The 21108-nt window shown below is 33.6% G+C and overlaps 4 protein-coding genes across 4 annotated transcripts; all 4 read right to left on the reverse strand.

Annotated features, from left to right (window-relative positions):
* Positions 1-200: 200 nt before the first annotated feature.
* On the reverse strand, positions 201-2498 carry LOC144545248 (exopolygalacturonase-like). Its single transcript, XM_078293839.1, has 5 exons — positions 2338-2498; positions 1983-2123; positions 1635-1805; positions 799-1317; positions 201-661 (listed from the first exon to the last, which is right to left on the reverse strand). The coding sequence occupies exons 1-5, from the start codon at positions 2491-2493 to the stop codon at positions 392-394; spliced, it is 1257 nt and encodes a 418-aa protein (XP_078149965.1). The 5' UTR covers positions 2494-2498; the 3' UTR covers positions 201-391.
* Positions 2499-6123: 3625 nt separating this feature from the next.
* On the reverse strand, positions 6124-8237 carry LOC144545234 (exopolygalacturonase-like). The gene is made up of 5 exons (XM_078293821.1): positions 8067-8237; positions 7740-7880; positions 7380-7553; positions 6655-7173; positions 6124-6544 (listed from the first exon to the last, which is right to left on the reverse strand). The coding sequence occupies exons 1-5, from the start codon at positions 8220-8222 to the stop codon at positions 6281-6283; spliced, it is 1254 nt and encodes a 417-aa protein (XP_078149947.1). The 5' UTR covers positions 8223-8237; the 3' UTR covers positions 6124-6280.
* A 1620-nt stretch (positions 8238-9857) lies between these two features.
* LOC144544735 (uncharacterized) lies at positions 9858-10798 on the reverse strand. Its single transcript, XM_078293295.1, has 2 exons — positions 10500-10798; positions 9858-10134 (listed from the first exon to the last, which is right to left on the reverse strand). The coding sequence occupies exons 1-2, from the start codon at positions 10733-10735 to the stop codon at positions 10029-10031; spliced, it is 342 nt and encodes a 113-aa protein (XP_078149421.1). The 5' UTR covers positions 10736-10798; the 3' UTR covers positions 9858-10028.
* Positions 10799-11830: 1032 nt separating this feature from the next.
* Positions 11831-16016, reverse strand: LOC144545123 (U3 small nucleolar RNA-associated-like protein). The gene is made up of 6 exons (XM_078293702.1): positions 15493-16016; positions 14116-14718; positions 12991-13407; positions 12753-12919; positions 12233-12419; positions 11831-12069 (listed from the first exon to the last, which is right to left on the reverse strand). Exons 1-6 carry the CDS (start codon positions 15901-15903, stop codon positions 11992-11994), a joined length of 1863 nt encoding a protein of 620 aa, XP_078149828.1. The 5' UTR covers positions 15904-16016; the 3' UTR covers positions 11831-11991.
* Between the last annotated feature and the right edge of the window lie 5092 nt (positions 16017-21108).

A 21108-nucleotide genomic window follows, 5' to 3' on the forward strand; every position in this document is an offset into this window, starting at 1 on the left:
CATAACCAAGTTTGATACTTCTAGTCTACAAATAATACCATGTTTCTCTCTCTGCCTTATTTTTTTTTTCTTTGCTTCTTACATTCTTTATCTGCAACAACTGCCATAAAAGGCCACTTCTTTGAACATTTGAAGTAAATAGAAGTTAATCAGATACCAAACATAGTATGAAAATAATTCAGAATGATTATTATATAACCATTTTAATTAGCATACAAGGAAATTTCAAAAACAAAAAAAGGTGTTAATATATCTTTTCTAACATCAATGGAGTGTGGTCCGTCGACCGGCATAGGTATGAAAGACAGCTTCTCTATTGTATCAAGAAGACGGCTGTGCGACATTTGTGACACGTGTCTATCTCTACAACACCCTAGAGACCATGTGGTACCTAAATACCAAGATCCTCGGCTGCGGAAGAAACAGTGGCAATAGGAGCGGTGCAAGTCTTGGGTAGGGCAGTGGCCGCAAAACTTGGTTTCACATTCGAACAAACAGCGGTGGTATCCGACCCGTTAATGTACTTGAGCTGTACATCTTTTAAACTGACATTCTGGCATGGGTATCCCTTACTGCAAATCAACGTCACTGCCACCGGTGTCGCTGATGTTCCTTTAATGCCACTAAAGCGTATGTCGCTCAACTTCACCTTGGATGGATCCTGTTGATTCCATCAGTTAACACCACATCCATACATACAATAACGTAATTGCTAAGGTGGATTAATTTAAGTCATGACTTGAACTATCAAACGGGGTGTAAAACTGTAAATTATGAAGAGTAAGTTAGAGTAAGTACCTTGGTACCGCAATTTTTCCACGGGCAGTACATCTGATCAATGATAATGGGGTTGCTGACATTGGTCATTTGAATATTCTGGAAGGTTATATTGGCGACGACAGTGCTTACGGGGGAATCTTCCCATGTCTTGATGCGCACGCCGTTCGAGGTTCCGGTGATGTTGCTATCCCTGATCACAAGTCCCTTCACATCCTTTTCGTAGTCGTACTTTCCCAAACTGCCAATGCTGATGCCGTGCCCGGGCCCACAGTTGATTCTTGCAATGACCATATCCGAGTTGCCATGCCCGATCGAGATGCAATCATCTCCAGTTCGGATGGCAGTATCAGCGATCTTCACGTCAGTGCTTTTCTCAATGTGGATGCCATCTGTGTTCGGGCTATCTTCTGGAGCATCTAGAGTGAGGCCACTGGCACGGAATTTTTGGCATCGGATTACCGCCATGTGAAAGAACTTCGGGTTAACTGATTTTATCCTTTTAACCACCGTGTCATTCGTGTTAATAAATTTCACCGACTGTACGTAATCAAGCATAGTAAATTAGTTTCCATAACAAATTGAGTATATTTATTCTAATTCTACAATGAGAGCGTACCATGATATTCTTGTATCTCTATAAATCTATTCCTGACAGGGCCACTCCTCTCTATTTCAGTATATCTATAAATCCATATTCATTACCATATAAAAACACTAAGGACATCTCTGTATGGACCTCCAAGTTCTAATTACCAACAAGAAATGAGTAATTCAGTTCTTCATTTTAATTTGAAAGCCTAAATAAAAGGATATTAAAATTTATACTGATCTGCATGAATCAGAAATACACATACCACAGGGAGAGCTTGACATTTCTTTTTCTTACTGCAGCTGTTCTGGCTCCAAGTGGCGACGCCCTGGCCGTCAAACGTGCCTCCATCCAATCTCACACCAGTCACCTTAGAAAATATAATCCAAGCATCTGACTTGTACTTGCTTAGGTCTGTCGACGCCTTTATTGTTCCCTGAATTAATTACATATATTAACCCAAGGTCTTTATGTACATGTAGAGAAAATAATATAAATCGTATATAATGGTTTTATTTTTATATTTGAGTTTTAAATTTTGAAGTTACTAATGTTTAAATAACCTTCCATAATTGGTATTATCACTTATTTCATGGGGCTTTTAAATAATTACCTTATTAACAATGGTGAGTGTGGTAACATTTGGGCATGGCCCACTAAAAGTGATTGGGCCCAATTTATAATTGCCGGGTGGAATTAGTATCTTCACTGTGCTGCTTGATTTGCATGCCGCTTCCCATGTTTTCAAAAAGCCCTGAAACCATGGCAACATTTATATATACTTGTAAAACAATTTGAACAAAGCTAACATGTATAAAAAAATGAATATAGGCATATTAATTGCTTCTGTGAATAACATGCATGATTAGCAAACTTGCATGTCAATCTAATGAGAATAAATTGAAGTAATTGAAGAAGAAGAAGTTTCACAACAGCAATTAGTTTTACAAATAAAGCGAGAAATATACATCGGTATCATCGTTTTCCCCATCGGCTTTTACACCATAGCTACCGACATTAAAATTATTGGTCACCTCCGGGGGTACCCTAGCCGCCTCATTAAAGGAACAAAAGGAGACACACACCAACAATGCCAAAACTTTCAATGAGCAAGCTTGTGCCATTTTTTGGTTGGAAAATGATGATCGTTTGTTGGTATACTAATTTTCATTTTGGTGCTATTTATATATATAGCGATTGTGCGTAAGAATTTCTCGAAAGATTAGTGGTAGAGACCTATTTTTAGCACTTATTGTGTTTGTTCCATGTGTAAAGGTAAAAAAATTGGTGCAATATTCCATCTCTCTCTTCTTCTCCGTCTCCCTCTCTAACGACCTTGCTCGATTGGATTAGGTTCTTCTCTCTCCTTTTTTAGTAAAGTCAATTGGTGTTGACTATTAAAACAACAATAATATTAGATATATAATTTTTTTCCAAAAGCTTTTGTAATGCCAATAAGCATTTATTGTTAGTTTGACTTTTATTTTTTAAATTTAAATTTGTGAGTCATATGCAAAAGTTTAATTGAACCAGTTGAGACCAAATTCTATTCACACCACAAGTTGAGTTAAACTTGCAGCGTCGATGTTAGATTCTAATCACTCCTATACCTTATTAGCATTAAATTAAATCTATTTTTTGTGTTTAATCGGTGCAATAGGGGATCGAATCTCCTGTCTCCAGAGTCACTGTTAGTGGGCCCCCTAAACCCTAAACCCTAAACCCGGCCCCACCCACCCTAAACCCGACCCCACCCCGCAGTGACTGAGGGGGCAGGTGATCTGCTTCCATGCAATAGAGGAGAGAATGGTCAGGTCAATACCACAAACAAATTACTATGCTTTGCATGTGGTGGTATTCAGTTGAAGGTTAAAATCATTAAAGTTAAGGATGTGTCTAATTTGGTTATTTCAATTTAGATCAGTCTAAATTGCTTATGTTTGGTTGAGATCTAAAGTTAAGTAATGATTTAAACTATATTTTTGTAATGAGCAGTGTTCAAATGCCTCCATTATTTGTGCCTCCATTTTTTAAAAACTTTAATAACTCAAAATTTAAATCTTAAAATTCAAAATAAAACCGCTGGATATGAACTACATCATTTTATCTATGCACGTATAAAAAAATTATGGCATTTCAACTTTGTTTTGATTGTCATCTTAAGCTTGTAAAAATGTATACTAATGTGAACAATTTCTATACGTTGATTTTTCAACTTATTAATTCATATAAAAGCAAAATAAATAAAAAAGATATTTTTTTATGGACACATAGAGAAAATAACATAGATCACATCTAATGGTTTTATTTTGACGTTTAAGTTTTAAACTTTGAGTTATTTAAGTTTTTAAAAATAGAGGCATGATGGAGGCACAAAAAATGGAGTCATTTGAATCCTCCTCTTTTTTAATTTGGTTAGAGTTTGTGACTTAATTAAGTAATACGTACCTTAAGTTGAATTTTGTTTCAAGAGATTATAAAATAAATTTAACATGAAATTATACTAGCTACATTATAATTAAAATTTTAAGAGTATCATTACATAATTAATTTACAAATAAATTTACAACCAAATTAAAATTACAAAATATTAGTACATAATTTAAAACTAGCAGTTCACATAGAGGCTCGTAGACAACGTAGTTTCACTTATACACCAAATTGGAGATTTGTTAATTAGGTGTTTTGAAAATTTGGAGATTTGATATTTGTAGCAATTTGATAATGTGAGTGATTTCTCAAATTGATGTTTTTGAGTTAAAAAAAGCTGTGGGGGAGATGTAACTAGTGAATGTGCTAATACCAAATGATAATTGTCAATTTAATTATCATGTTGAACTGTTTAGACAGTGCATACATGATCAAGTCACATGGATCGATTTTTTAGAACTACTCCAAGATCAATTCTTGTTCAAGTCGATCTGTGAAGTTTTGATACACTGAGATGAGTCAATTCAGATGGAAGATCAACCTTATGTGCATTTTGAATTTAGGATATAAGGTTTAGGGTTTAGGGCGTTGGCTTTAGAGTAGGATTTTAATTAGCACTATTTGGGTTTAGGGTTATTGAGTTGTTTGGTGCATCTATTATTGGAAGATTTAGATAATTATTGGATAGTTTTTTTTTATGAATTAGTGTTTCGGTTGATAATATAAATTTGTATCATGAATTCAAATTCTAATAAATAACGTCATGAGGTTTGGGTCCATACAACTACTCAGCTCTAATTCGCACGTATATAGTATACATCTGGCGATTAATTATTTCTAGATTTCTGATCATTTTTGGCAGTTCTGGTGATGCTAATTATTGGATAGTTTTTTATGACTTAGTGTTTCGGTTGATAATTATTGGATAGATTTTTCAAGAATTCCTTATTATGCAAAGATAGCAGAAGATATATATATCCGTTAAGGTCCACATTACTAATGATTTCATGATTCGTGAAAAAGATTGAGATAAAGGTGAATAATATGGATTATGTCATGGTAATATTATTGTTAATTAAGCTCGCTGCTAAGTTGGATAAACGATTAAAAAAAACATACTAACTAGACTATAATTTGATATTCGAGAGTAGCCATCAAAATATGTTTTGGATGAAACTTAGGTTTTAGGTAGAGTACGTGTCTCTTATCTCATCATAATTTTTATAGTAATGTTTGATTGTGAAGTAAAGTTATTCCGAATTAAATTGCTTACTTTTCAAGTTAATATAGATTGAATTAATCATGTTTGGTTGAAACTTAGTGGAGTAAGCTCATAAAGAGAGAAAATGATAAGATTGATGTTCCACCTGAAAATGTAGAGTAATTTAATTTGGATTAACTCAAATGTTACTCAATCTTACTCCTCATTTGATTGCTTAAAGGTGAAGTAAAAAATTTACTCTACCATTTACTTCACAACTAGAATGACATATGTTTTATTAACTAGCTAGCTTTGTTCGTAACATTTGCTAGTTTATGTTTATGTTTAGTTTTGTTTTAGATAGAATATCATTTAAGATAGAAATTGTTATGTTGCGACTCAAATTTATTTTGGATCCATTAAATTATGTATCTATATATATATAGTATATAATTTAGACGCTTGATAAATGAGAAATCCAGAAATAAAGTTTACTCAACAGTTCTCTCTTTTTCTACTTCTCAAAAATCATAACATAATATGTAGCCAGCTAGGCCCTTTTTTGTTTCCAAAAGGGTAAAAATGACAATACGCCGTTTTTTTTAAGAAAAAGAATAATGTCCTTTTTAAGTTAATTTGCAAAATGACTTGAAATAGATGTAATAATAATTTCTTCAAAAAATTAAAAGTTCAGATACAAAAAAAACGGTTTAATGCATGTACATATACTCATCCAAATAAAAAACTGAAAGTTTGCCTGTTTAGCGCATTTTAAGATATCATCACAGACAGTTATCGTTAATATATTGGTGATGACAAATTTGTAAATGATGTAAATTTATCTGTAACAGTTTTGTAAACATGAACCGTTATTGATAGTGTTGCTACCTATCATTGAAGGTTTCTTTTTTAGAAAACCGTCACTGATAGTTTGTTACTATCAGTGACGGTTTTTTCATCTAGAACAATCACTCATGTTCGGATACTATTAGCGACGGTTCTTACTAAGACTCTTATTTCTATCACTTTTGCATTTATATTTTACAAGTAGATTGGAAAATATTAATGCCTGATAAATTTTACTTGAGAAAAATTGCTTTCAATGCTTCACAAGAGCCAACGGTTATCAAATTTGAATTTTCACAAAACCTTGTTACCTAAGCTAATAAACATGTTAGGTTACAAGGAGAAACTCAAAATAATAATGGTTTTAATTTATCTATTACATTTTAAAAGATGACTGTGCCACAACTGTGACACACATCTATCTCTACAACACACTAGATATCATCAGTTGAGGAAGAAACAGTGGTGATAGGAGCGGTGCAAGTCTTTGGGAGGACAGTACCCGAGTAACTAGGGTTCACATTCGCACAAACAGCAGTTGCATCCGACCCGTTAATGTACTTGAGGTTTACATCTTTTAAATTGACATTCTTGCATGGGTATCCTTGACTGCAAATCAAAGTCACTGCCACCGGTGTCGCTGATGTCCCTCTTATGCCACTAAATTTTATGTCGCTCAACTTCACCTTAGATGGAGCCTGTTAATTCCATCAGTTAATACCAAATGTTATGGATCAATATATAGATACATACAATAGACGATCGATACAACTAAATAGATCGATAAAAGATTGTTATATATATGTACCTTGGTACCGCAATTTTTCCAAGGGCAGTACATCTGATCAATGATGATCGGGTTGCTGACATTGGTCATTTGTATATTCTGGAAGGTTATGTTGGAGACCACAGTGCTTACAGGGGAGTCTTCCCATGTTTTGATGCGCACGCCAAATAAGGTCCCGGTGATGTTGCTATCTCTGATCACAAGTCCCTTCACATCCTTTTCGTAGGGGTATTTCCCGAGACTGCCAATGCTGATGCCATGCCCGGGCCCACAGTTGATTCTTGCAATGACCAAGTCAGCATTTCCATGCCCGATTGAGACGCAATCGTCTCCGGTTTGGATTTTGGCATCACTGATCTTCACATCGGTGCTTCTCTCAAGGTGGATGCCATCTGTGTTAGGGCTAGTTTCTGGAGCATCTAGGGTGAGACTGCTGCCACGGAATTTTTGGCATCCGATCACCGCCATGTGGAAGAACTTCGGGTTAATTGATTTTATCCTTTTCACCACTGTGTCGTTCGTGTTAATAAACTTCACCGACTGTAATTAAGTATGCTTGGTTAATTAATTCTACAATAAGTGTACAAGTACAACCATATTCTTTTGGAAAAAAAAGAAACCCTAAATGAAATATAAATTGATGGAATGTACACAAGCAAGAATTAACTAAATTAATTCATGACATGGCCCCTACTTTGTTTGAATAACTTCTATGAAAGCATTGAAACAGAAATTAAAACACATACCACAGGGAGAGCTTGGCAGTTCTTTTGTTTACTGCAGCTGTTTTGGCTCCAAGTGGACTCGCCTTGGCCGTCAAAGGTGCCGCCTCCACTCAGTCTCAGACCAGTTACTCCACTAAATTGAATCCAGGAATCTGTCTTGTACTTGCCAAGGTTTGTCGACGCCTTTATTATTCCCTGAATTGACCCAAAGGGGGAAAAAAAAACTAGTCAATACTTTGTTTTCATGATTCATAAGATGCTAATAATTAAGCTTTACATATTTATGTTTATATATATATTGTCTGCATTGCAGCAACAATGTAATTAACCTTTCATAATAGGTATTATCACTAAATTACTTCATGGAGCTTGAGTAATTACCTTGTGAACAATGGAGAGTGTGGTAACATTTGGGCATGGCCCGCTAAAAGTGATTGGTCCCAATTTATAGGTGCCGATCGGTATTTGTATCTTCACTTTGCCGCTCGATGCGCATGCCGCTTGCCATGCTTTCAAGAAGCCCTGAAATCATTAGAACATATTCATACTTGTACAACAATTTGAGCAAAGCTAACATGCATGATTTACAAAATTAATACATTAGACATGAATATAGGCATATTGCTTCTTTCAAACCAATAAATTGAAGTAATTGAAAAAGAAGTTTCATATGAGTAATTAGTTCCACAAATAAAGAGAGAAAAATACATTGGTATCATCGTTTATCCCGTCAGCTCGGACACCATATTTACCAACATTAAAAGTATTGGAGGCAGGGGCCGCTGCCAGGTCCTCAGCAGCCGCCGCATTTAAAGCACACAACGAGACACACACCAACAGTGACAAAACTTTCAATTGTGCCATTTTTATGTTATAATTGAAATACTTGTTTCTTGGGTAATATATATTTTTGTTTTATTGGGGTGCTATTTAAATAGTTGATGTGTGATACAAATGACAAGAGAGTGTAGGTGAGAATTTGTTGAAAGATTAGTGGTAGAGGGGATTGCCAAATAACCTTTCAACAGTAATTAACTACATTGGGGTAATGTTATATACTCTTTTATTTTATTTATTTTTATGGATAAAATTCTCCTCTTATAGTTATTTTTAGCACTTTTGTGTTTGTTTCTCTCATGTATTGTCCACATATAAAGATAAAAAGTGTAGTGCAATTTGCACCATTCTCTCCTTCTTCCTCTCTAACGACCCCGCTCGATGAGATCAACAGAAGCGGATAATAAAATTGATCACATCAGAAGAGTTGAACAATGTAAATTAATTTCATTTTTGAAAGAGAATTAAAAAGTATTGATGCACGTAAAAATTACAAAGTATGAACAAAATTACAAATTTTCAATTTATGAAGAGGACTTAAGTCTTCTTTTCTCGCACTTCCCTGTTCCATATATATATTGATTTTTTGTGAAGTCCATTAGTGACTAACTGACTATTAAGCAACAATTATATTTGATAAATGAAGGAGAAGAGCCGAGCCTAGGTTCGTCTAAAATATCTCAAATTTTGATTTAATACATGAAAATTTTGGACCGTTCAGATTTTGGAAACACAAACCTTAAAGCAATTTATTTTTATTAATATTATTTAAATATATTTACTAAATCTTCATATGATTCAACATCTTGACGAATACCAAAATTGTCCCTATTTGCGAACCATCCGGTATCAGTATCTCTGTCTGTACCAGACCTCCCAAAGGAAGCGTAAACAATTTAATCTCTTACTATTTTCCAAATTACTAATGAATTCTCTGCACCCGTTGCCCTTCACAAAAGGAGGTGAGCGCCTCTTAACTAAAACAGAATTCAACAATGGAAACGATTTGTTCATAGCAACGAGCCATCTAAAGTGTGGTGCAGGCAATTTTTAAAATTTTGAATAAGAGGAAGTCTCAAGCTAAGGAAGCCGTAAAAATTTAGACCATTACAAAAAACATAATTTTTCGCGGGTATATGAATTGGAGAAGGCAGTAATTATTTTGAAGTAGAATGTGGTTGAGTCAATGCATGGGAGCACATAGGCCGCCTGAAAGATTTGATCGGTTCTTGTGCAAATTGAATGATTTTGAGCTGGTCGATATAGAAATAATTGGGAAAAAAAGAGATACCAGTTGTTGTACCATTCAAATCAGCTGGTAAATTCAAAAACAAGTCCATTTTGATAAGTGATCATTATGGCTTTGTTTTAACCGTTCGGATCATATAAGTATCAGGTATGTGATGCATGCATCCAATATTGTACTAAATCCATGTATGTATATTGCTTGCTGATAAATAATTCTGATACTTCTTTTGCTGGTACCAGTGGTTGCCTGTCCCAAGACTTGTTTGCTGATAAAATATCAAGAATTTATCTTCATGCTGAACCAGATTTAGAAGCACATATAATTATCTATTAATTCACACACGATGGTACTCGTTAAGAAATAATATTTTACAATTAAGCGAAAGAGCGGTCATGAACTCCATTTTCACCATAAAACCTTTCAACAGTTCCCGAATTTTGTAATATTTTCCACAACAAATGATACAGAATGGAAAAGAAAAATATAGCCTCTAGAAGAAAGCATCTTTAAGAAATTAAGTTTGCTGACAAATCAAGATGCATAACAGTACTAGAAAAACAAAACTAGATTCGATCAATCTTCTATTATGACGATGTTTTATCTTCGGGAGTTTCGTCCTTTTCGAGATCCTTCATAATAAAGCTGGGCACCACCCAATTGGCAATCCAATAAAAGAAGAACAGCAGTGCACTGCAAAATCACAAAATAAAAATAAAAAAATTATAGAACAGTAACAAAAAAGTACTATGTATCTTCTACTTAACATAATTTTCCCGTAAAGTGGTGATGAAAAATATAACTTTCCTATTCCTTTTTTTTATTTATAAATGTAATTATTCTTATTTCTTAGCTAACTGAAATCATAACTTTAGGTTCTGGCAACCAAAAATGTAAAAATCACAAATAAAGAAGGAAATTCAGAATATTAACCAAAAATCTACCATGTATCTTCAACTTAAACACATATATTTTTCTGGTAAAGTAGTGAGAAAAGATTCAACAACTTTCCTATTCCTTTTAATTCATAACTGAGAATTATTTTCATTTTGTTATACCTGACTGGAATCATAACCGAGAGGTCGCGTTCCTCTGGAGGCACATAACCAAGAACCATATCCAAAGGCTGAGCTCTAAGTCTTGCACGAATCTTAAAGCTGGCATGTAGCCCCAGCACAGTTCTCTGCTTCTCTTGTCTCAAAAGAAGGCATGTTATCTGTTGTTGTTGGTTCCTTCTACTCCTAATCAATGCTACCTGAGAGAAACAAGAGATGGGATTGCTGAGAACCTCCATTGTTTAATGAAATGCCTTATCCTTTGTTTTTTTTTTTTAAAGGGTTATGTGGTATAAGTAAATGGATAACCAACAAGTGTGTGGTCCTTTCATTGTTGTATCAATATAATGGAGGTTGAGCTTTAAGATTCGTGCAGAGTCTTATAGTATTAGCCAGTGTTCATTGGATCCAGTTCGTTTTGTTTTCAACCGAACCGACATCAAGATTTGAATTAAATGGTTTGGTTTTTTAGTTTAAATGGTTCAGATTGGTTCAATTTTCAAATTACTTTGGTTTTTTTATTATTTGGTTCGATTTAATCTCTCTTATTTTGTTTCAATCAAACAAATAAAAAAATTTGTCTGACAAGATTAATTCGGTTAGATTTTAGAAAAATGAATATAAATGGTTTTAACTGAACAGACCGTTGATAAAAAAAATTATTCAAAACTGATCAAAATTTGATTCGGTTCAAAATTTTAGTTTGATTATTTTAATTCGATTTTTTTTTTTTTTTGAAGAATTGACAGCGACTGCCAATTTTATTTATTGAATAAAGTATATTTTAATTCGATTTTAACTGAACGGATTGAAAGATTGAAAAAAATTAATTGGTGATTGGTTTGTTTTGGGGATAACGATTTAACCAACAAGTGTGGTCCTCACATTGTTCTACTCTGGTTTAGATTTCAGAGCGTTAGATCAATATAAATGGAATTTGTGCTTTAAGATACGTGCAGAAAAGACTTTAGCATAGATTTTTTGTGGTTCTTTCTTTGTGCTGATCCGTGAGAAATGTACTTAATTTTTTAGAGCTCTCTGAAGAATTTTGACTTTTGAACCATCCAAAAATTATGATTTTCTATCTATTTAAAAAAATATAGCAAAAAAATTCAAAAAAAATATAAAATTTGATTTCCAAGTTCATTTTCATATGAAAATCATGTTAAGCGGCACAGATTGACTACTTGAATTCTAAAAACAATGTTATGGATCAATAGTACAGACTAATCTACGCTATGCATAGTACGATAGTCATACATAATTGAATAATTCTGATGCTAATATTATACCTAAAAAGAAGAATATTTCAAAATCAAACAGCAAACACCCACCAGGGAACAAAATTTTCACGAAAATAGAAATAAATTGTTACAACAAATTAAGACATGATTTGGGATGACTACAAAAAGGGGAACAAAAATAATCAAAATTTAGCAATAAATAATTCAAAACTGTTACATCACAGATGATAAATAGTTATATTTGATCTGTGTCATGTAGAATTGAGGTCGGTTTTCAGTGTCTTTCTGGCGCGCCAGTACACAGCATTCGTCGTTTCAGAAGTCCCCACCTATCATTAAACAATTTCAAAAGAACAAAAAAAATCAAAATTAAAGTTCAAAATTCTCATCCGTTTACGAATATATTGAGCATTAACTCTTTTGAATTCTGAAATTTAATTGTAAAAAAAATACAAGTTATATCTATTGTAGCATTATATATATAAAACGAACCTTCGTTTCCATCAAATAATAATCTCTCCAGAGCTCCTTATCCTGTGAATAGAAACCTAGAGCTGATTCATACAGCTTGCGTACATTAGCAAGGGCATTTTTGTCATTTCCAAGGAATGCAAGGTTGAACTCAAGCTCTATGCAAAACTTGAATAAGTCTAGACTCGGACGAGGCAAAGAAATAAATCTGAAAGAATAAGATTTAAAAAGTGAGGTTATGGTACTATGCATAGCACATATTAGTTCGTACTATGAATCAATATATTCAATTTCAAAGTTCAACCATTCGATCTGAACCGTTCAACATGATTTCTATATGAAAGTATATACTTGGAGACCAAATTTTATATTTTTCATAATTTCTTTACTAATTTTTTATTTACTAAGTACACATTTTGATATGGAAATCATGTTGAGATGGAATGCACAGGCTCCTTCAATATCCGTGCTAAAGCAGATCGGACGGTTTGGATTTAAACTCAACATTTAAGTGTAAACTTTATAGAATGATTATCGATACCTCTTATACATATCTCTTGCATGTTTAATGCCTTCCTTTTGGAGAACTGAACTGATAATAGCACGAGCAACAGTGGCCCCACCACCACTTGATTTTGCAATAGCAAATATGGCCAATTTCACCAATTTGTCAAAATAGCCCTTGTCATTTGAAAAAATCTTCAAAGCCTGAAAAGCAAAGAACTATCAGTTAAAAAAAAAAATCTCTAACTTGACACATAATACACACAGACACTTACCAATAGCCACAAATCCTCAGCTTCAGATACCGGAACGTTCTCAGCTGCACGCTTTACGAGGCAAAAAATAGATTCCAATTTCTCCTCTCCCATGGAGACCAATTTTAACTCAACTGAGACCCTCAAAACCCATATTTCACCGGACACTGAAAAGTGGGCCCCACTGCACAGCCTCTCTGCGAGTTCTCTTGCCTCCTCCAATTTGCCAATTTGAACATGAGATTTAATATAATCGCATGCAAGTTTCTCAGTTAAGCACTCAGCTAACTCTGCTTTTTGATACACATTGAGTAGAGACGCAGAAAAATCAATTTCAATTTCATCGAGGCCGGATTCGTGTAATATATCGTGCCAGAATTGTGCGTAGAAAGAGAACATTCTCTCAGTTGGCAAGGTTTCAATGGCCTCTCCATAAACCTAAACAAAATGTATTTAATGAAAATTGATTATTTTCTCATTTGGTTAAATCAGAATTTGAATGATTAAAGTACATGCTAATTATAACACCTGACATGACATCAAAGTAGCAGGTACTTTCTGTGATGCTATTTAATTATCTCAGTCGTATATATACACTACTGTACCAGTACCAGTAAATGCTATTTAATTATATCAGTGGTATATATACACTACTGTACCAGTAGCAGTAAATGCTATTTAATTATCTCAGTAGTATATACACTACCATACCAGTATAGCATCATAGTAGTACCACTAAATGCCATTTGATTACCTCAGTGGTATATACACTACTGTACCAGTACGGCATCATAGTAGTACCAGTGAATGCTATGTAATTATCTCAGTGGTATATACACTACTGTACCAGTATGGCATCATAGTAGTACCAGTAAATGCTATTTAATTATCTCTGTGGTATATATACTACTGTACAGTATGGTATCATACCAGTACCAGTAAATGCTATTTAATTATCTCAGTGGTATATACACTACTGTACCTGTATGGCATCATAGTAGTACAAGTTTGATATAGTTCATAATAATTTCATGATTATCTTAGAAAATGCTATTTAATTATCTCAGTGATATATACACTACTGTACCAGTATAGCATCACAGTAGTACAAATATGATACATTTCATAAAAAAATGTTAGTCTCACCTCAACAGCCTTGTTTATCTTAGAAACAGCCTCGTCTTTACTCAACCCTTCCAAATCCTTAACATCTCCAATTTGCACACGGGCAAACCAATTCCAAAACCCCTCCTCCTTTGAAAAATCCCTTCTCAAATCATCCATCACCTCTTCTTTTAACTGATTCGTATCTCCCAAGTTGGCCGCATCCAAAATCTCCAAAAATTTTTTTCTCAGTTCAAAACTTTCTGGTACCGCCTCAACTGCCCCTCGATATATAACCCGAAGCATCAACAGCCCCTTTTTCCAAAAGGCATCCTGAGATGAGTTTCCATCGCTCTTTTCATTCAAAGCCATGAATGAATCTTTGTTTTCATCTTTCCATTTATCGGTACCAGTCGGTACGATCTCGCCTAGGGTTTGTTTTCTAACCCTGAGTTTGTTGAGATATGTGAGTTCCATGCGAAGGTACTCAATCCACAAATCTTCAGATTTGGGGCATGATCTGATACCCGATTGCATCAGTGCACGTGCCGCCTCTGCATTTAGGTTGTGATCAAACTCCCATGCTGCCGCATAAATCCAGAGACCAGGTACCTTTGGGTGGTATCTGATTGCTTGAGCTAGTGCCTAAACAATAGTAAAATATAAAAGGGTTAGCATAAATAGAATTATCTTTTATTGAAACAAAAACATTTTCTGGTACGGTACCAAACAAGTGGTACCAATACCGGTATTATAGGGAATAATCCTTTAATTTGAATGGGGCAAATGATAATCAGCATTTTGCTACACTTGAAAAAAGTACTACTTCATATGTTTTGCAAGCGGAAACAGTATATTTTTTTATCATAGACACAAAAAATCAAACCCAAGTTAAGTAAAAATTTACTACTTCATGTCAAACAGACATAATTTCATAGCAAAGAAGTGAACTTTAAGCAACCATGCATCAATTTTTTTTAACAAAATTCCCTTTTACCCCTTTCATTTCAACATGAACTGAGAATGTATAATATACTAAATGTTTGTTATAGAAATGGCATTTCTACCCCTGCATCTAAACTGAAAAACCAATGAAATTCATGCTACCAGTAAACCAATCGCTTCAACTGTACCAGTAAAACAGTACAGCCATCCAAGCAAGCATCAAATTTAAATTGCAACCAGAAACTGAGAATGTACCAGTAAACTAGTAAACTGGTACTGTCAACCAAGCAAGCATCAGTTTTTTATATATAAAAAGCACTTGTGCTCGTTTCATTTCACCATGAAACTAAGAATGTACCAGTAAACTGGTACAGTAAACCAATTGCTTGATCTGTACCAGTAAACCGGTACAGTCAACATAGAAAGCATCAAATTATAGAAGAATTAATAAAAACCAGAAAAAAAATGACTAACCTCTTTCATCCTTCCATCCTTTCTCTCTCTACAAAACTCCAAATACCTAAACCACAACTCCAAATCTCCCTTAAACCTCAACGTACCCATTTTAAACACCCCTAAAATCCTCTTAACCCCAGCCCAGTCACTAATCGACTTCTTCCACTTCCGATTCCTCTTCTTATTCCTCTTCATCTGACCTAAAATCTTCCTCCTTCGCAACTGCCTCAACGAATCGAGGTTCAGTTCGTAGTCTATGTACGCCAAGATATCGGATTTGAGAGGAGAAGGTCGCTTGAGCCGAAACTCGAATTCTCTCCTGTTACGTACTATGGAATCCAGCTCGGCGCGGGAAAAGAGACCTCGTTTTGAAAGGTCTTCTAGCTCCTCCGCCATCCGCTCCAATCGGAGCTGTACTACGTCCGCCATGGTTAGACGGAGAGAAGAAAGAGAAAGAGAGGTTCTTTCGTTGAGAGAGAGAGGTGGTGGCGGAGGCGGTGGAGAGAGGTTTTGTTGGGGGCTGGGAATTGAGGAGAAGGGTTTTGGTTGAGGAATCACGTTGCCCTGTAGTAACTTAAAATTTGAGATTATATATACACCGTCAGATCAGAATCCGGGCCAATCCTGAGTAGATTGGATGGTTAGGATGAAAAGTAAAATTTGAGTTACTTAAGGGACTGGACTACTCAATCATAACCCGAATTCGCATCCTCTGAGATATCTCATATTTTGCGTGACTTTTTAATAAATCTCAACCGTTAAATACGTTCTGCACGAATATCAAATCTAAAATATTACTAGCCCCGCGCTATCCCCTGAAGTACACACTCTCAAAACCCTTCTACTCGAGTCACGAACAACTTTAATATTCGTGCCAAAGCAGATCGGACGGTTCTGATGTAATCTTAAAATTTGAGTTACCTGACTCCTCAACCAAAACACTTCTACTCGAGTCACGGGATGGCTTTTCCTGCCAGAGCAGATTGGACGGTCCAGATCTAAATCAAAATTTGAGTTACTTGAGGGAATACTAATGTCATATTGAGCAGAGCGTTTGGACTTTGGATTCTCTCCAATTGCAATGGATACCGAGGATGATTTGAGGTGAAATAGGTTCGAATGTTAGAAGATAAATAGTCCGATCATCTCCAAGCAGCTAGCAATCCAAACTAGCAACAAAGGAATAGTTTGGATTTGATTCGACAGAGTCAAAAATTTGTAATTTGAAAATAATTTGGTACCACAAGTAACCAAAAAAAAATTCACGCTTTTTTCGTGTTTTATTCACAAATAATTCGTGCTTTACGTTTTATTCGTGAATAAAATATATTATACATTTTTTAACATTTTATTTGGTGTTCGCTCAGAAACGTTAAAAAAAATATATATGAATTATTCGCGAATTTATTGCGAGTTGTATCACTATGATTCAAACATCACGAATTTCAACTGTAACGGTTGGAGCTCAGCAGTAGCAGTTGACTGTTTGATCTTACACGTAGGATGGATCTTGCAAAGATAGGTAGTAAGCGAGTATAAGTGTCATTTGATGGAATCATAGTGACAAATAAATAATTTGGATTCAGTTTAACGGAGTCAAAAATTTGTAATTCAACAATAATTCGGATATAATTTGAAAATAATTTGAAATTATTAGAATTGGAGATCTTAATCAGTTCAGTCAATTTTTTTCAAACTGTATAATTGATTACCTATTTTATTTTAATTTAACCGAACTGAACTAATAAACACCTACAGTCACAAATTCACAAAAACATGAATCTGATAAATAAATAAATAAAAGCGATTTGAATTCTATTATAGTGAACGAACGGTGTATAATTTCCACTAAACAATGAACATCTTAATTATTTATTGGATTAACTAATTTGGATATTTAATCAACGGGTTCAAACGCACATTGAGCATTAATTATATAAAATTTACTCAAAATGAAATTAATTAATTTTACAGTTTTCATAACGTTTTACTTTAAACTATATATAAAAAAATCACGTATAAACAATATTAATGTATATTTTAGGTATATTATAATTTCGAAGTTCTTAGAAAAAAATTAAAAAAATTGTGAATTATTTGAAAATAATTCATGAATCATCTGTGAATAATCTGCTAGAAGTTAGAAAATATGTTTAATTCGTCTATCTGTTCTGAAAAATGTTGAAGCAAATTTTATTACTATGTTCTTATTATTTCATATGCCTTAACCGTTTTACATTTTTACTCCTCATCGATCCCTCGTTTCACCGAAATTTTTATTAATACCATTTAATAAATAAATAAAACATCTCTGAAATTGGTGAATTAGAAAAAATATCAGGGTCTTCAATTCAATTTGCGACTCCATTCTTGGAGGGGCACAGATTGAATTGGAGATCCCCAAAAATCTAAATATTAATATATTACAGTGCATTTTTGAATTCTTGGGAAGCCTCCAATTAAATCCCCCTCCTTCCCCAAAAATGGAGCCCATATTGAATTAATATTTTTGGAATTTCCTACAAAACCTGGTTTTTTAGGGTTTTTTTTTCAAATATTAAATACAAATTTCGGCTCATTTCATGAAAAGTAGGTTTTTTAAATTTATATCTGAACCATTCAATCTAAAATGAGTGTGCAAGATTAGACTAATTAGTCTACCAAAAAATGATTAGACTAATTAATGCTATTTACGAATTAAGGTCTTTTGATGGGGCATAATATTGAATAGGGGTTCAAATGCCTCATGGCTTTATCTTCTCTTTGAAATTCAAACCGTTTAACATGATCATCAAATTAAAATTGCTTGGTGACAAATTTTATATTTTTGGGAAAAAAATTATTATTTTTTAGATAGATACAAAATCAATATTTTGTAGAAATTATGGAGCAATCAAAAAACAGTGGTTTTCTACTTATTTAAAAAAAATGTAAAATTTGATGTCCGAGTACATTTTAATACAGAGATCACGTTGAATAATTCGGATCAACTGTTTGAACTTTAATAAACAGTGCTAAAAATATGAAAGACACGAGAAATTTGAACCTGCTCAACCCATATTATATTATTATTCATTATATATATTTAGTTCTTGCTTCATATGAAATGAATAACAGGAAATGAATCTAATAAATATCACTTCTTTTGCTGTAATTGAAAGATGCATAACAAAGTGTTGATTAAAAAAAAAAAGTGAGAAGTACTTACCACATTGAGTGGATCAGATTTAATCAAGAATAAAAGCAAACTAAAGCAAAACCGCATTCATATTTGCTGCCTGTTTAACTTCAATATACAATTGCTATCCACACCTACTAACTTTCACTTGCACTACCACGTGGCATTACAGAAATTGATACTAATGAGCATAGTGATAAATAAATTATTAATTCGTAATTCGAAAATAATTCGAATATAATTTAGAAATAATTTGGTCCACAAAAGAAAGAGAAAAAACACACAAAAAAAAAAACCATTTTTTTTTTTTTGTAACTTTAGCCATCTTCTTATAATTTGTAAATACCAGTGTCTGGTTTTCAACTTTTCATAAACAGAAACTAGAGGTCAATTAAATTAGATTAATAGAATAAAAGTTGTCAACAGAACTAGAGGTCTCCCTTTGCGGTTTTCTACTAAAAAACTAAAAGCTGTCAGCGCAGCAATATTTTAGTCAAAAGTATCTTCTCTGAAGAAATAGGTTCGGCAGGTCGGACCAAAAAAAAAAAAAATTAGGCGTTTTTCCTTCGCTCAAATTGGAATCGCAAAGGGAGGTAGTGATTATTTTTCTGTCCATTTAGTAAAGAAAAAGGACGATAAATCAACAAACTATTAAAGAAGGAAGTTGATTTTTTTGGTTCGCAAAGAAGGGGCTTTGTAATAGGGGAAAATAGTGCATGCGGACAGGGTGTTGCTCGGAGGAGCATAGTGACAAATGAATAGTTCGGATTTGGTTCGGCGGGGTTAAAAATTCGTGATTCGAGTATAATTCGGGTATAATTCGGAAATAATTCGGTACAATAAAGAAGTAAAAAAAAATGTTTAGTGAATGCTGATACAAATGGCTACATTGTAAGTTTATAGAGAAAATCTTAAAGACATGACTAATAAAAAAAAAATTACCTTCTCATCTGACATGAAGAGTGACAGATTCTCAGGCGCACATGGTTAACTTCAAAAAGCAATGGCAATTCTGTTATATTACTTAACCCCAAAGGATAGTTTTTACAAAAGAAAAAAAGTTTGGAGGTTTGAATAAAACGGGAGGGAGTCGAATGTTTCGAATAAAACGCGATTTATACGGGAATAATTCGCGTATCAATCGTTTAATTCGCGAATTACCGATAAAAACGAGAATTGATTCGTAGGATGTTCAAATCTGAATTATTCGCGAATAATTCACGAACTGTGTTACTATGCGGAGGAGCAATAAGAGGTAAGAAGCCATTTTTGGTGCTACAACAACTGGAGAGGAACTGTGTTTTTTTGCGTTTTTTATGCATTTTATTCGTAAAATTTGTTTTATTCGTGTTTTAGTGGCAAATTATTCAGTAAAAGTTCGGTCAAACGTTCTATTCGTTGTTTGGTTCAGAAATCCAAAAAAATGTTCTATTTGCGAATAGAACGCGAATATTGTCACTGTGCTAATGAGTACTGACTTGAGTGAGAAAAATGTCACAACGGAACCGACTATGTCACATAACTGTGCTGTGATTATTTGCGTGTCGTAACATTTTTTTTAATTTAATACAGTACAACACGTCATGCGAAAAATTTGGTCATAGCACAACACGTGATCATGTAAATTACGTATAATTAAGAATTTTGATCAAATGGTGAATCTTAAATAAATTAACATAAATTATGAAAGAAATAGTTAAACGCGATCGTGACAAATATGATCAGTCGCGACACATTTTGATCACGATACGTGAAAAATTGACTTGATCATGACACGTTATGGTACGAAAACCAAAGTCAGAGCATGTTAATCACGGAACGACACGGTTTTTTCACTCTAGTGTTGACAAACATTGAGTAAATAATCGTAGAAATTTGATGTAGAAAGTAGCATCAACCTAAAATTAAGCTGATAATCGTCCCAATCAAAGACCCCGTTCTACTTTACAGCCAATATATTCGGTCCAGATTGGACCCTTTTAGATAGATTTTATTCTTTTTACACCACCTTAATTAAGTCTTTAATTTTTGCTTATAAATCTTAAAAATTTAGTTATTTTTAAAATTCAAACAGTTGATCCGAACTGTTAAATATGATTTTCAGATGAAAATGTACTTGAAGAGCAAATTTTACATTTTTTTAATATTATTATAATAAATAGGTACAAAGTTACTGTTTTGAATGGCTCAAACTATTCAAATTAAGTGTTTTTCCACCTATCTAAAAAATAGTAAAACAACATTCTAGAAACTATACAATTTAAGTCACACTCAGATATTATTTATGCATTAATTTGTAAATGCAATAAAAGTTTGTTATTCTTTAATTAATGAAATTAATCTTATATTTCTCCTATAAAACAACTTAATTAGTTCCTTAATTAGTGTATAGGTGCAATTATGCGCATTACGAGAGATTCTTTTTCTCCAGCCATTTGGAAAGGAAAAGCACACTG

This window comes from Carex rostrata, chromosome 27 (assembly GCF_964058835.1).
Source record: "Carex rostrata chromosome 27, lpCarRost1.2, whole genome shotgun sequence".
Classification (NCBI taxonomy): Eukaryota; Viridiplantae; Streptophyta; class Magnoliopsida; order Poales; family Cyperaceae; genus Carex; species Carex rostrata.